Source organism: Catharus ustulatus, chromosome 20 (assembly GCF_009819885.2).
Source record: "Catharus ustulatus isolate bCatUst1 chromosome 20, bCatUst1.pri.v2, whole genome shotgun sequence".
Taxonomy (NCBI): Eukaryota; Metazoa; Chordata; class Aves; order Passeriformes; family Turdidae; genus Catharus; species Catharus ustulatus.
The window spans coordinates 9,129,520-9,145,628 of record NC_046240.1 but is presented as its reverse complement, the minus strand read 5'-3'; the positions used below and the strand labels follow the sequence as shown (position 1 = coordinate 9,145,628).

The 16,109-nt window shown below is 48.0% G+C and overlaps 1 protein-coding gene across 2 annotated transcripts in view; it reads left to right on the top strand.

Moving 5' to 3' along the window:
- Positions 1 to 7,701: 7,701 nt before the first annotated feature.
- The window catches only part of PRKCA (protein kinase C alpha), a 141,858-nt gene continuing 133,450 nt past the window's right edge, over positions 7,702 to 16,109 (top strand). Inside the window, exons 1-2 of one of the 2 annotated variants that reach the window (XM_033076405.2) lie at positions 7,702 to 7,916; positions 11,004 to 11,035. In XM_033076405.2, coding sequence (XP_032932296.1) covers positions 7,744 to 7,916; positions 11,004 to 11,035 — 205 coding nt within the window. In that variant the 5' untranslated portion in view covers positions 7,702 to 7,743. The remainder of the gene's footprint in view (positions 7,917 to 11,003; positions 11,036 to 16,109) is intronic. The other variant, XM_033076406.2, reaches the window with a different exon arrangement.

Genomic DNA, 16,109 nt, shown 5'->3' with positions numbered 1-16,109 from the left:
GATCTCAGTGGGATTTTGGGGGGAATTTGGGGGTCTCAGTGTGTTTTTGGGGGTCCCACCTGTTTTTCTTTAGGGGTCTCACTGGGTTTTTTGGGGGCCCTTCAGGGGTCCCACCAGGATTTTGGGGATCCCAGCGGGTCTTGTGGGTCTTATTGAGTTTTTGGGGGCTGCTTGGGGGTCTCAGTGTGTTTTTGGGTATCCCAGTGGATTTTTAGGGGTCTCAGCAGATTTTTGGGGGGGTCTCACCCAGATTTTTGGGGTCTCACTGGGTTTTTTGGGGCCTCTCTGAATTTTGGGGCACCTTCAGGGGTCTCATTGAGTTTTTGGGGTCTCATTGAGTTTTTTGGGCCCCCTTGGGGGGGTCTCCCCCTGCCCAGCTGTCGGTCAAGAACCGCTTCATCCGCGGCTCCGTGGATCCCTATGTGCAGCTCCTGGCTGACCCCTCCCCAAATTCCGGGAGCCCCCTCCCCAAATTGGGATTTTTCCCGCCCCCCCAAAGCCCCTCCCCACCCTGGCTGCAGCTGTGGGCGATGGCCTGGGGGTCAGCCATGCTCAGGGAGCCCTTGAGGTGCCCCCTGCCCCCCACAGGCACTGTGAAAGTCCTGGGGAAGGGGTGTGGGGGGGGGGGTCAGGACCCCCAGAAACCCCCCTGGAACTGCTGCACACACCGAGCAAACCCCCCCAAAAAAACCCAAAAAAGACTCCCTTACAAAGCCCCCCAAAATTTTCCCCAAATTTCTCCACAAAGTGCCCCAAATTTTTCCCCCAAAGCCCTCCCAAAGTGCCCCAAATTTTTCCCCACAAAGCCCCCCAAATTCCCCCAAACCCCCCAGAGCTTTGAACTCCAAAATTTCTTGGGGGTCTGAACCACCCAGAGCCCCCCCAAATTGCCCCCAAAATTCTTCAAAGCCCCCTGAATTTCCCCCAAGATCCCCCCAAACCCTCTGCAGGTCTGAATCCCCAAATTCCCTCCAAACCCCACCCAGAGCCCCCCCAACCCCCCCAATGGATCTGAGCCCCCCCAAACCCCCTGGGGGTCTCACCCTGAAGGTGTCAGCCATGGGCTCGGCCCCTCGCAGGTTGGTCCAGGGCGAGATTTCCACAAAAAATTCCCGGCCTGGGGAGGGCAGGGGGTGGTTGGGACCCCCTGGAGGGTCAGGGGGGGTTCCCGGGGGTCCCAGAATCACCGGTGAACAGAACGTCCCCGCAGTCCAGCGCCGCCTTCTCGTCCATCACCGACAGCGCCCGGAGCTGGAGCTGCTCCAGCACCTCCCGGAGCCCCCCGAGCTCAGGGGGTGACAAGGGGGTCGGGGGGGGACATGGGGGGGGTCACAGGAGGGGGCAGTGGTCACGACTCCCCTACTCAACACACAGAGATCCTCCAGAGCCCCCCGAGCTGGGGGGATGGGGAGGTCACGGAGGGAGGACACCGGGTTAGAGCCCCCCCAAACACACAGAGCCCCCCCGGATCCACAGAGACACCCCAGAGCCCCCTGAGCTGGGGAGGGGGACAGGGGGGTCATGAGGGGGTCACGGGGTGGGGACAGCAGGCACGACCCCCCCACAGAATCCACAGAAACCCCCAGCCCCACAGAGCTCCCTAAACTGGGGATGGGGACAGGGGGTCATGAAGGAGGACACTGGGCACGACCCCCCCCAGAACACACAGAGACCCCCCCAGTGCACCCCAACACCGTCTGATATGTGGGATCCAAAAAGGGGAAGGGGGAAGGGATGGGGCTCAGGGGATGTCAGAACACCCCCCCCAGCACTCGAGACCCCCAAAATAACGCCCCCCAAATTCCAACCTGCCTCCCCATCCTCCGGGTCCCAAAGCAGCTCCAGGACCACCCCCCCCCCCCCCAATTCCAACCCCACCCGGTGTTTCCCTGCTGATCCCACCCTCCAAGCCCCCTCCCCATTTGTCCCCGGGGGAGGCAGTGCCCGCACCAGGGTGTGTGTGAAGTGCCCGAGGGGCTCGGACAAGACCGGGACCCCTGCCCAGAAATGGGGACTTCTCCCAAAAAACGGGACCTTCCAAAAACGGGACCCCTCCCTACACGGGGGCCCCCTTGGCCAAGCGGGCAGTTTTGGGGTAAAACGCGGCGGTTTTGGGGCTGCCCTAGGAGGGTCTCACTGGGACAGGAGAAGGAGGGGGAGCGGGGGGGAGAAGAAGAAAAAAGGGCGGAGCCTTTGACCTCGGTGCCGTGGGGGGAGGATTGGGGGGCAGGACAGCGCTGCCAATTAACGTGGACTCATTAGCGATAATTACTGGCGTGCGGTGGCCCCTTGGAAACGTCCCTCGTGCACAAAAATGAACAAAATTTGAGTGGGGACGCCCCCAGAGCTCCCCCGAAAATGCCCAACCCTCCTCCGAAATCTACGGTCCTAATCCCATAATGCATTGCGGCCCCGCCTACCCATAATGCATTGCGGGCCCCGCCTACCCATAATGCATTGCGGCCCCGCCTACCCATAATGCATTGCGGCGGGCCCCTACCCATAATGCATTGCGTCGGGCCCCTACCCATAATGCATTGCGGCGGGCCCCTACCCATAATGCATTGCGGCCCCGCCTACCCATAATGCATTGCGTCGGGCCCCTACCCATAATGCATTGCGGCCCCCGCCTACCCATAATGCATTGCGGCCCCGCCTACCCATAATGCATTGCGGCCCCGCCTACCCATAATGCATTGCGGCGGACCCCTACCCATAATGCATTGCGGCGGGCCCCTACCCATAATGCATTGCGGCCCCGCCTACCCATAATGCATTGCGGCCCCGCCTACCCATAATGCATTGCGGCCCCGCCTACCCATAATGCATTGCGGCCCCGCCTACCCATAATGCATTGCGGCCCCGCCTACCCCAATGCAGTATATAAAAGTATTAATTATTATAATTTTGAAATCAAGGGGCTCTCAGGCAAAGATATGGGAATTATGAATAACAGTTCTTTACTAGGGAAATTAAAATAGAAATACAGCACTACAAAGAACAAACCCCAAACCCTGACACAGTCAGAGTACAACCTGACACCCGTCAGGCAGGGTGTTGGCAGCAGTCCCATCCCATGGTGGCTGCATCCTCCTGCAGTGACAGATGTGGCTCAGCTGGAGCAGTGCTCCTGTACAAGGTGCAGTTTCCCTCCAGAGCTCCAGGGGTGATGTGGAGAAATCCAGTTTTCCTCTGGAGTCCAGCGGAGAAAAGGGCTCCCTTAGTGTCCCAAACCCTCTGTTTTTATCTTGGTAAGAAATGTTGGGCTCTTCCCCCTGGCTGGAGCACCTCCCAATGGGATGCAGTAATTTTATCAGTGCCACAGTGGGACTCAATGGCCATGAGTAGAAAATGACTGGCTGGAGGAAGGATGGGTTGTGAAAAGATAAAGAACAATGCCCTGCCTGGTTTCAATGGATGGCCCATTAGCAGAATATCTGCTGTTGAGATAAGGATCACTGCCCCCACCTTCAACAGATGGTGATAGAACAGATACCTTTTATCACACTCTGGATTGTAACATGCGGTTTATAATCAGGTGCGGCTTGTGTATGGACAAAGAATGAAAGTTGCTGGCACCCAGAAGTGCGGTTTATACTCAGTGCGGTTGCTATTACCGTATTTAGCCATAATTCCAAAAATAATTTCTAGGTAGCAGTGTTGCAATGATCAGATCATCCTTCCTAAAAGGGCTTTGGAAAAAAACACTTGTCCTCCTGACTCTCTAGAGAGGGAAGGGCTTGTGATTTGCTTTGAAATGTGAGGAGGAATTGGCTTGTGAACTTCCTTATAGGCCTCCAGCAGGAAGTGATTCCTGTTCGTTGAGTATTTCTCAGAAGCAGGAAATAATAAAACAGTCACAGTTGCCAAAACAGTTGATGGAGGTGTTGTCCTTGGCTCTCTTTGAATGGATCTGAGGCAGAACAGAGCCTGAATACATGTTTCCTTTTTTATTGCTTTTTGATTAAAAAGTGATGCAGAAGTGGATTGCTGTTCCAGCAGATGGGTAAAAGCAAAAATATTTCAGGAGAAATCTCTTTCAAAATGAACCCAGATGTACTTACAGACCTAGGGTGATATTGGTGAAAACATAGGAAGAGCTTCAGAAATTGTGCTTGTTACAGCAATAATCAAATTCTGTAGAGAAAAAAACCTCATAAATCATCCAGTGGGAACTTCTATCAGGGACTGTCCCTAGGATATTATCCCAATAGCTATACAGGAGTAAATTTGCTATGAGAAGACCCTATAAACGGCACTTTGGAGTCAGGAGTTCTGAAGCTGCTGGCCAGGAGATTGGAAAAGCTGATGCTCTGATTTAATGACCATGTATATGCCTGAACACAAACAGTGAAAATGCTGACTCCTCGTCCAGATGGCCTGAACCAGAAGCAAATTGCAAACACTCCCCTGGGCAGAAGAGCAAGCCATGAGCTGCTGGGGGAATGTGCTCACTCAGGAAGAGGTGGCAGACGTCTTTCCTCCAGTTATTTGCAAAGGAGGGATGAGCTCCTGTCTCACCCACAGCACCTGCGTGCAGAGTAGGAAAAATGACTGTCCAGGCAATTAAAAACCTCCCAGCAAGAGGATCATGTCACAACAGCACATCCCAAAGGTGTCTGGGAGTGGAGCAGACCATGCCCCTATAGCATCCCTGTAAGAGTGGCCTGGCCTTGGTGACAAAACCTGGTATTGAAGGTAAATATTATAAAAGCACTGTGTAACTGCTGTGTATCCAAACTGCAGCAGTAAAAGGAGTTGTGTGCTAAATACAGTAGGGCAAGGATTATAAGGGTTTTACCTTGCTGTCTGTGCACACATAGGAGAGTTTTTCTTTGCCTGGTGTGTCTGGTCACGATGTACAAATAATTGCTAGGTTTGAGATTCAATAGTTGCTTTACAGAGAGAGGCAGCAGAGCAATCCCAGTGTGATCCTGTAGTGCAGTGCCTGGTGCCATTTGGCTCTTCCCTGGGGCCTGGCACGAGCCTGGTGCACTCACCAATGTTTCAGTGAATGAATCTGGTCCAGAATCGCTGGCAGGAAAGGAACTGGGATGCAAAATGATTCAGCAGGTCTGGGAGATTTTAAGGAACAACAAAATATGCAGATTGCCCCAAATCCAATGTAATCCAAGGTGTGTCTGCTTCAGATTCCCCAGTTTTGGTGGCTATGTTTGTGATACAGCACAAAAGGAAATAAACACATTTTATGTTTCTTGATAGAACCTTTAACAAGAGTACAAAATGTTTCTTTAGCATAAGTTGATTAAGGCAAGAAAAATCTATTCCCTCTGAAGAGGAAGAAGAGATTTGAAACATGTGCAGAATAGGTGGAGACCAAATTAAAAATCTTTATTTTTCATTGGATTTCAGATCAAATTTGGAAGTAGTTGCTCACAAAATAAAATCCATGAAGCGAGGGCATATGGCAACAGTTTCTAGGGCATCTGGTGTGATTGTCTAAGTTTAGAGAAAAGCTGGGCCATCCCTGTCATTGGTTATTTGGTGAAATGCCATGGACATTCCAGTTCTGCCAAGCTGCACCCAGAAACTGAGGCTTTTAAATTAAGATAGTATGTAGCAAGTTATTTCTGTTCTGTGCTAAGTGTCCATGTACACTTTTCCCATCAGCAAATAAGACTTAATTTGAGTTAATTAGCTGGCTTTCATTCTTGTGAAATGAAACGTCTTACACAAGCTTACACAGACAGACGAGTGTGTAGATATACTGGGGTAGAGCTTTTAATATGCATTTATTTCCCATATGTGTAAATTTGTGACCATGGGAATAACATTTATTAAAAACAATATGTTTAATACTTGGTTTCTTTGTTTTATGTATATATTCTGGTTTTACCTTAGCATAGTCATGATTTTTCTGAGTTTATTAATATGGGACGATGCCATAGGCAGATGTTTCTGTATCCAAGGTCTTGGGAATATTTTGTGTGCAATGTGAGTAAACGAAGATGAACAGGTCTATTATTTTAAGGAATACTTGATGACAAAAAACCAAGGTAAAATCTTCTGTGTGTGTGTGTGCTGAACGCCCTAATTAGCAAAAGAGACTTGGTGACTGTTTCCTACACTTTTTGTTGAGGATATTTGGATGGAAACAAGAAACACAGAGGGATATTTACATAGATACATAAAGACACACGGCAGAGTGCAGCGGGGCAGGACATCCTGCGGTGCTGTGTGATGCCGGCTGTTCCGTGCGGCCCTGGCAGCGCTCTGTGCCTGTGCCTGAGGCTGGCAGGAAGGGGAAGGTGTGCGGAGCACAGCACAGGGCTGCACTTTGTTTGTTGTGGTGCAGCAATAACGATTCTCAGGGTGGGAGCAGCTGCGCTGTGGAGGCAGCAGCGGGGTGCGGGCTCGCCGGGCTTGGTGACACGGTGGTGGCCGTGCCCTGTGGCAACTCTGCTGGGTGAAGGGAGGCAGGGATGGAGCAGGGATGGAGCAAGGATGGAGGGCACGGTGCTGGTGCCGGGCCGGATGAAGGGAGGCAGGGCTGGGAGGGGATGGAGGGCACCATGCTGCAGGGATGGAGGGCACGGTGCTGCAGGGATGGAGGGCACTATCCTGCAGGGATGGAGGGCACCATGCTGCAGGGATGGAGGGCACTATCCTGCAGGGATGGAGGGCACCATGCTGCAGGGATGGAGGGCACGGTGCTGCTACCGGTCCCGGTGAAGGGAGGCAGGGATGGAGCAGGGCTGGAGCAGGGATGGAGGACACCGTGCTGCTGTTGCCGGGCCGGGCAGGGAGCTGGCAGGGAGGGAAGGTTGTGTTTCCATGGCTGACACCGGGAAACTCAGTGTGTATGTGTGTGATCTGCTGGGGCGTGTGGGAGCATGTGAGGGGGAGAGAGAAGGGGTTGGTGTGTCCGTGTGGGCATGGAGGGAGCTGGGGGGTGAGAGGAGCCGGTCTGTGTGCAGGGGAACATCGTCTGTGAGAGACAGTGAGAGAGGTGAGAGAGAGAGGACCTCCTTGTGTGCGTGAGGGGATCTTCTGTCTGTGCGTGATGAGGGAACCTCTGTGTGTGAGTGTGGGGGAGAGAGGGAAAGCGAGAGGGAGATTCTGTGTGCGTGTTTGAAGGGAACCTCTGAGCGTGCGCGTGTGAGACAGTGAGGGGAGCTCTTGTGTGTGAGTGTGCGAGGGAAGCCTTGGAGGTGAATGTGAGAGAGAGAGAGAGAGAAAGAGAGGAACCGGTGAGTTCAGGGGAGAGCCGGTGTGTGTGTGAGAGCACCCGGTGCGTGTGTATATGGGAGAGAACCCCAAGTGCGTGTGTAAGAGAGAGCCCCGGTGCGCGTGTGAGAGCTCCGGTGTGTCCGTGTGAGCCCCGTGTCTGTGTGTGTCTGCGTGTGTGAGAGCTCCGGTGTGTCTATGTGAGACCCATGTGTGTCTCTGTGTGTCTGTGCGTGTGAGAGCCCCGCTGTGTGTCTCCGTCTCTGTGTGTGAGCCCCTGACGAGGGCCAGCAGGTGCTGTCACCCCCCCGCTCTCCCCCGGCGCTCCCCGGCGGGGGCGGCCCCGCGCCCGCTCCGCCCCGGCCGGGGGCTCGCTCGCTCAGCCGCGGGCGGAGCAGCCGGCGAGAGGGCTCGGGATCCTCCTCCGCTCCGACGTCAGGCTGGGAGCGGGAGGCAGCGCCCAGCGCCGCCGTTGCCAGAGACTCGGCGGCCGCCGGACGGGGCGGACGTCGGGGCGGCGACTCCCGGAGCGGCGGGGGGTGGGGAGGAGGCGCTATGGCCGACGTGTTCCCGGGCTCCGAGCCCGGCGCCGACCCGGAGGCGGCGCGGCGCTTCGCTCGCAAGGGCGCCCTGAGGCAGAAGAACGTGCACGAGGTGAAGGAGCACAAATTCATCGCGCGCTTCTTCAAGCAGCCCACCTTCTGCAGCCACTGCACCGACTTCATCTGGTGAGAGCCCGGGGCGCGCGTCCCCTCCCGCGCCCGCCGCCGCCCGGGCCCGCTCCGCCGCGGGGATTCCCCGCCTCGGGCAGCCCCGGCTCCGGTGAGCTGCCCTGCCTGCCCTGCCTGCCTTTCCCCGGGCAGCCGGGTCCCAGTGCCGCCGCTGTCGCGGGTGACCCCGCTGGGGGTGACCCCCCAGTGTCACCTCGCTGCCCCGGCGCTGTCGCATCTCCCTCCCGGCGGGGCCGTGTGCGGCTGCCGCTGCTCGGGGAGCCCGGGGCTGGGCGAGCCCCGCTTTCCGTGCAGGGGGAGCCCCCAAACTTGTCCAGCAGGGTGTGGAGCCCCTGTGGGGCCATCGCTCCCGGCATGGTTCAGAGCTGTTTCTCAGCCTTGTCCCCGAGTTGTGCTCGGCCGGGGATGGGACGGAGGGTGCCGGTGTCACACAGAGCTCGGGTCAGCCCGAGCTTTGGGCAGCGCTGCCCCGCTCCTCCCGCAGCGAGGCCGGGCACACACCGTGACACCGCGCCGGGGAAAGGGAGGGGTGCTGTGTGTGAGAGAAGGGTTCCTGCGCGAGAGGGCAGGAAAAACTCCCAACCAACACCCTCATTACTAAGCTGGCAGGGAAAAATCCACCCATGGGTTGGTGCGGAGCCGGGGCAGGGCGGCAGCTCCGCGCAGGCCGGGCCGTGCCGGGCTCGGGAGAGCCTCGGGGGTGCTGGAGCTGCGGGAACCCGGCACAGGAACAGCTCGGGATTCCCCTCCTTCCCCTCGCCCCAGCCCCGCTGCTCAAGTTTGCGCCGCAGCCTTGGGTGCCGAGAGCGAGAGCTGTGATTTATTTCGGCCAAAGTTGTGAAGGGCTCTGCACGCAGCTGGCTCTGTGTCCGTGGCACGCTTCTTGCTCTTGTTAGGTGTGTTTATGTGTCTGGACACGGACTTTTCCTTCCTCCGACAGTTTTCCTCTGCTTGCATGCTGAAGCAAATACTCAGCTTGTGCCAGAAACGATTGAAATATATTCGCAGAGTAAGGAAGCAATGCTGACATGGCAGACTGCACAAGAAACAAGTCAAATTTCTGAGCTTTTCTTTAATTTTTTTTTTAATTTAAAAACAAAACCCCAAATAAATAAATAATAAAGAAATAATAAATAAACAAATAATAAAACAAACAAACCCGTGTAGTTGGGCACGGTGAAAGTGAGAGACTTTCAGAAACTGCTTCAAAGTTAATCTAAACCAGAATGGGTTGGCAGGTGTGAAAAGCCGCTGCAGGGTTATTGCTGAGCGGTGTTTGTGCACAGAAGCAGCACAGATTATAAAACAAAGCAGAGCTCTGTCACGAATGACAAGGTGGATTTGGAATTGCAAGGGTAGCCTGTGGCTGGCAGGTGGCAAGAGCGGCTGTGCTGATGTCTTGTCGTGCTTACTGAGCCTGGAGAAGCTCTTCCCGTTCCTTGGAGGAGCATCTGACACCTCCAAAACTTGTTTCGTTTTCTGGTTTGGAGATGGGCCGCAACCATCGCACGCCACTGAAAGTGTTTCCAAAATGACTTGTGTCAAGTAACAATGTTTGAAAGTGTAAAGAACAGTAAACACAACCTTTGAATGAGCTATAATGTATATAAATAGATTCTTTTCCTTAGATTATGTTTCAGATAAACCAAAGTGGTTTAGTGCCTCTTTATCCTCTTCAGCAACTTTCACCTCTCCGCTTTGGTTCTGGAGCGTTGATATTTCTGAAAAGGCTTTTTACATAAAAATAGGTTGTAATGCTCAGGGAGTGGATGGGCTGTGGCTCTGCAGGGTTCAGCTCAGACACTGAGAACAGCCGTGTTCAGGAGCGGATAGAGAAGGAATATTTACGAAGAAGTTTATTTCAAAGGATTAGAAATAAACTCGAGTCTGTTTCGTGTTCTTAGTCCCACCATCAGCGTTCTTGTGATTACATTTCCACACTTCCAGCTTTTGAGTTTTGTCAAGATGAGTTGTAGCAGCATCAGAATGACAGTATAGGCACATGTGCTGCCAAATAAACAAATAATTACATTTTTCTACTGCTTTTCCTAGTTTAGGCTTGCTTACAGTAACAAGAAGTAGCAACTTGTGCCGGTAGAGAAATGCTCTAAGCTGTGTCATTTCAGCTTCCACCTGAAGGAACAGTGCACTGAAGGTTTTGTCTCTTCCATAAATAAATAAATAAATTTTAAAAGTGGAGAAGTTGTTGCTATATTTTTTTAAGAAACCATTTCCATGAAGTTGATAATTAAGCCGCATGTTGTTAATGGCACACAGCTCATGGCTTTTGTCTGTGTTTGAGTGTGAGCAGCTCCAGCTCTCCAGATGAAAAACAGGCAAAGAAAAAGGCAGAGAAATGTTTATAGGCAGGATACTCAAAACAGTTATTTTTGTGGGAAGAGAATGTTAGCTGCTTACAGATAAACAAATAAATCCACAGCAGTGGAGTTTGCCAGAGGTATAAAATGTGTTGGAACTCTGGATACCACTGTCACTGTATTCACTGCAGAGCTGTTACACATTTGTATTTCGTTATGGAAATGGAGCAAGGAAGGGGAGAATAATCAGTAGGAAAATCAGGGGCCTGGCTTCTCCTCTGTGTTGAAACAAGAAAAACTTTTCACCTGCCTGCTTTCCATACAGCAAACGGCTGGACCCTAGCTGAGCCTCACAACAGCAGCTTGTAATCCCAAAATTTGGATGAAACCCCGAGTCTGGTTTGTTTTATGTGCCTTTGCTGGAACTTGGAATACTTTACGTGGCTGTTAAGTATACATGTGGCATTACACGAGTTGAAATATTATGCAGCAATCACAGATGATGATAATTGTAGATCCAAAATAGCTTGTAAAATAATAATAATAAAAAAATTGTTGCCAGAAGCTGAAATTACATAGCTGGTGACAGCTATTGTTCTCTGCTTTGAAATGGGTGGGCTGGTCTGTGTTGTGTATTTGAAAATCTGTTGCTGTCGTAGCAAAACCTGAAGTAATTTATTATGAAGCTATTTTTATGTTTTTAGAGATCATTGAGTAGAAATTAAAACCAAATTTACTAAGGCAGTTTTTTTTCTTCTTTATGCAGGGGATTTGGGAAGCAAGGATTCCAGTGCCAAGGTAAGCCACAACTGCTGTGCTGGCACACACAGGTGGTTGCACCTTATTTTAAAGGTACCCAAAACTTGCCAGCAACAGGAGAGAAACAATCCTGGAAAAACTAAACAAGCATCATTGCCTATGTGAATTCTAAAAGAAGACAATTATTCAATTAAATAGCTATTGATATTTACATAATTAACATTGAACAATCAAGTAACTATTTGTACTGTAATAATATAAAAAGTCGGTGTTTGTTTTTTTTTTTTAAATCCCAGCACAGTAAATATCGTATAATCTGCATGGTTCTAACTTTTCATGGAAATAATCTGTGCAATTTAGCTTTGCAGAGATCATTTTTCTCATCAGAAGCTCTTGTCTGTGTGGGCGTTTTGGAAAATGGATTCACTTTTTAGTCATATGGCTTCTTTTCATAACCCAGAGTCCCTGGTTTTCATTTTCATACAATGCATGTTCAGGAGGACCTTTGGCTTTAACTCTGTATCAGGACAAGACAACTCTGTCTTATGTAACACTGAATGACAAAAAAGAAAAATCCACCTGTATAAAATCACTGATTTAATAAACCTGTAACGTTGAGAAAATGAAAGCTGCTGTAGCATAACTGTAAATGCTGTATTCTCACAGCCTGTATTTCTGCCAAATACTTATCATTATTTAGCATTTAATCATGAAATACCACACCCAACAAGTGCAGGCTTTTTCTTTTGTCATATGTTTACTTAATTAGGATGACCCTTTTTGTTGTCCCTCTCACTTCCCCACCTTCTCCCTGTCACTTCTGTTGCAGCAGCGTTTTGTGCACTCATTAGTTGGCTTTTTCTTTCTTTTTTTCGTGGCATTTCTGATGGGTGTTTGCTCTTGCCTTAGAGCACATTTGACTCTCCTGAACATTGCTTTTACTTAGCAGTTAGGGAAATTACGGATTCTGTGGTATTTTCATGAAAGTTGATGTGAGCTGATGCTTCTTGAAATGAAACCTCTGAGAAAGTGGATGTCAAAGACTGATGGCTTTTTGCAATTTATGATAAATAAGTTTTCTTTCTGCAAGTTGAACCTTGCAGACACACACAGCATTTCCTGGTGGAGGTAAGCAGACATCCATGATTTTTGCTCTGTGCCCTGAACCATTAATATTAAAATTTGTAGATATCCTTCAGTTTTTTGCCAACTATCACATCCAAAACAGTGCTGTCAATGAGTGTGCAGTGCTTAGGTGTGATGGAATGGAATTTCCCCAGTCTCATTCAGGACAGCTCAGTGGTTCCTAGTTCAGGAATTATTTAGAGGTTCATTACAGATTTCTGTATACAGAAAATAATTGGGACTGCATTTATTGAAATGGTGCAGTTATCCAGCTCAGCTTTCACAGCTTGCATGATGATGATGATGATGATGATGATGATTTTCTCCTGTCTCCCAGCTGGGAGCTGGGGGCTCAGGCTGGGCAGGATCCCCTGCCCTGGCAGCTCATCTCCAGGGGTTTGGATTCTCTGCCTGGAATTCCTTCTACCATCCCAATTCTGGTGAGCCAGGAACAGCTCTGCTGCTGAGGGCTGATCTGTACAGAGCCAACTGAAATTCTGGATTCAGTCTTGTTTCCCCTGCAGTGCCATTCATGGACACAACCAAGACTAAAAACAGTAGAGCAACTGTTTTGATTTTTAAATGTTTCAGAAGTGATACTTTTTAGAACTCCAAATATGTTCAAACTTGATTTTTGTTTGTGTCAGAGCAAGAATCTACACTTACTCTTTGGAAACTGTTGTATCCAGTGGTTTTGTCTGTGTTCTTGGTCAAAATGTTTCAGAAATATTCTGCTTTTACATGGTTTGTAGCAAGCTGTTGTTTGTGCACCAATAAGTTTAAGCAATGGGTGTTTTAATCCTCATTCATTAAACTTTTGTTCAAAATCAGAGTTCATACTCTTGGAATAACACTCTTGAAAAATAAAACTTCCATGATAAAGTTGAGCCACTGAATCAATGTTTTTTCAGTTCAGCTTTCTGAAGCTTCTGTCTAAAAAGTCACCAGCTAAAGCTGCAAGCCAAATTAGTGACCAAAGTTACTGAGAATGTGAGGAATTAAAACCAAAAGGTAGAATGCAGAAAAAAACCCACCCTAATTTCTATAATGAAGTGATTGTCTTTACAGAGAAGAATGACAGATGGAGCATAAAATGGAATTTTCAGTATGACACGAAGGGAAGAATATTGCAGTGACAGCTCTTAGCATGACTGGAGTTCTTGGTCCATCATAAAAAGCCTTTTCTGCTCTCCTTGCAGGAGTAAAATCTCCCACTAGACATGAACTTGTTCTCAGGCAGAATTCAGAGCTGGGGGTTTTGTTATTTCCAAAGTTATGGCCTTTGATACCAAGGGGAAGAGGGAGGCCCACAACAGTCACACACCACACTCAAATGATGTTTCTACTATAAAATACTGCAGTTCTTTCAATATTTGCATTAGAGTTGTTTAATTAAACAAAAGGTCTTAGTTGCTAGGCAGTTTTAGGTATTGCAGCAAACATATGCTTTTATGTATTTCAAAAACTTCCATTAAAAAAGCATCACAAAAAATACAGTTTTATTTTTAAGAGAAGCCCTCACAAGAAAACATTTTTATCTAATATTTTAATATAGATTTTATTAAAATTGAAGCAGTGCTCTAGTGGAATGATATGATTTGGACCATTAATACCTTTTTTCATTGAGTTTGCTTAATTTATATGTTGTCACTTTGGTTTTCAGATGTTGATTCCCATTTCTGCAGTAGTGTTCAGCTTCAGCATTACATAAAAATGTTTAAATGAGTTCTTTGGAGTTGAAAAGAATTATTCCAATTTATTATCCTAAAACATTTTGCAAGATTATTTTTTCCCCACCTCATATTTTTGCGGGATCCTGATGAATTTGCAAAAGACAGCAAATTAAATTTGGTGTGATTTTAATGCCCTGAATGTGACAGAGGGTCAGGTGCAATTGCATTATTACCACACAAACGCTCAGCGAGGGACAGTCCACATCCTAAGTAGTTTGTCTTTCCTAATGGGTGTATTTTAACGTGGTTGCTGAATATTCCAGCAAACAGAACCTCAGAAAGGTTTGCAGCCACGAGCTGGGATGTGTTAGTTCATGGAGAGGAGGCAGAATTCTGTTGCATGGTTGGAAAGAAGTTTTTTAGAGAAGGGGGTTGGGGAATGTCTTTTTGGCCATGTGTGTGTTTGAAAATGAGCTTGAAAGGCTTCAACTAGATTAATGTTCTCCTAGGGATGGGATTCAGGAAGAATTTCCTCACAGGAAGGGTGGTCAGGCATTGGAAGGGAGATTTGGAGTCTCCATCCCTGCAGGTGTCCAAGGAATAACTGGATGTTGACTCAGTTTTCTGGGCTGGTGACAAGGTGGGGATTGTTCTGGACTCGATGGTCTGGGAGGTCTTTTCCAACCTCAGTGATTCTGAGATTCCATGAGATTTTTATTCCTGTTATTAGAAAGCGTTTTGCAGTTTGATTTTTGTGGTTTGTTGTTGATTTATAGAAACATGAAGTATTTTAAATATTGTGCTTGTGAAACAGGAGTTCTCATTCTGCTGTTTTGCTTTTGCTGTTGATCTTGTCTGTGGCAGTGCAAACACGATGGGAGGATTATTCCAGGGAGTTTTGGCTTTGTTTTGTTTTCTTACATTGTCAAGCAGGCCAGCAAGCTGTCTGTAGCACTGAAAGCTTTCCTCTGATGTGCACCTGGAAATACTGCAAGAGTCGTGTAAAAAACTGAATAATTTAAACTTTTTTTCAATCTGCCACAGCATGAAGGTTCTTCTTTTGAGACAACAGACTTTAAATTAAGCAAGCAATTAAGTTTTGGCTTCATCATTCTTTTGATAGACTGTTACACTCTGAGTGTAACCTGTACTTGTTCCTGTTAGATTTGTAAGAAACATTTTTCTGGTGAATAGAGATCAACAAATAGGAACTCAGTAAGATGTGAAGAACAAATATTGTAGAACATGTATTTATGTAGGTTTAGAGGTTGTTTTAAGTTCAGCACTGAAGGCTCAGCACGTTTCCTCAGGGCAAAAATATTTTTAGTTACAGTAATATAAATGTGATCAGCTTATGGTTCTGATTAAGGGTCTGTTGTTAATTCTCTCCTAAATGGTCAAAATTTGTAGTTATTAACAGCAAGTTTTGCCTCTTTTACATGGTGCTGCAGGCTTTACTGAAGTGCAATATTCTGCTGTAGTTCAGCTGTGAAATACATTTGGCTTAAGGATAATAATGAGCTGAGGAAGAGTTTAATGTCTGTCTCCTAATTTACATAAATAAAAATTAGAGAAATCAATTAAAGCAGATCATTATGCTTCCCTAATCTGGGCAACTATTGCTCTTTCCACTGTTTTTTCCTGTCTTCCCTCAGGTTTATTTTCAGATCAGTTTTCTCTGAACGTTGAATTTTACCTTCCATTGTTGTCCTGAGCTTCTTGGAACAGCTCGTGCCGTGCTGGGTCTGGGCTAGGCAGACATCTGCAGCAATTCCTTCACTAAAAAGGAAAATAGGGACATTTTATTAATTTTTAATATTCAAATACTGTGACATTGTCACAACAAACCAGCACTTCATTTCCTCTGCATTGTTTATCTTTTATATGATGGTGCTTGACCTCTCTTCTGCAACGAAAAGACCAAAGAACCCCCTGGTGCCACCTAATTTTAAAATCACATATTTTCATTTAAAATGTTGTATTAAAGGTCTGAGTAGTGATTTGGTTGAGAAACATTTTTAATGCCCTATGATCTGAAGATTTGAACCAATGAAAACTCTGACCACTTCCAACCTGCTTGACACACAGTTTTCATCAATCCTCAGTGCTGATGCATTTCTAGCAGAAGCAGCACATTTATCCTTTTTTGTGTATAGGTCAAGGCTTAATTCTTTGTTTTCCACCCTGATGGCTATGTTTCCCCTACAGTTACTTATTCCTTTTACAATCTTCATTTTCCTTTGTAACCCAAGAAAGAAAAATCTGTTGCATCGCTGCGTTGCTTCTCATAAAAATAATTTGTCTTCCTTACTTGG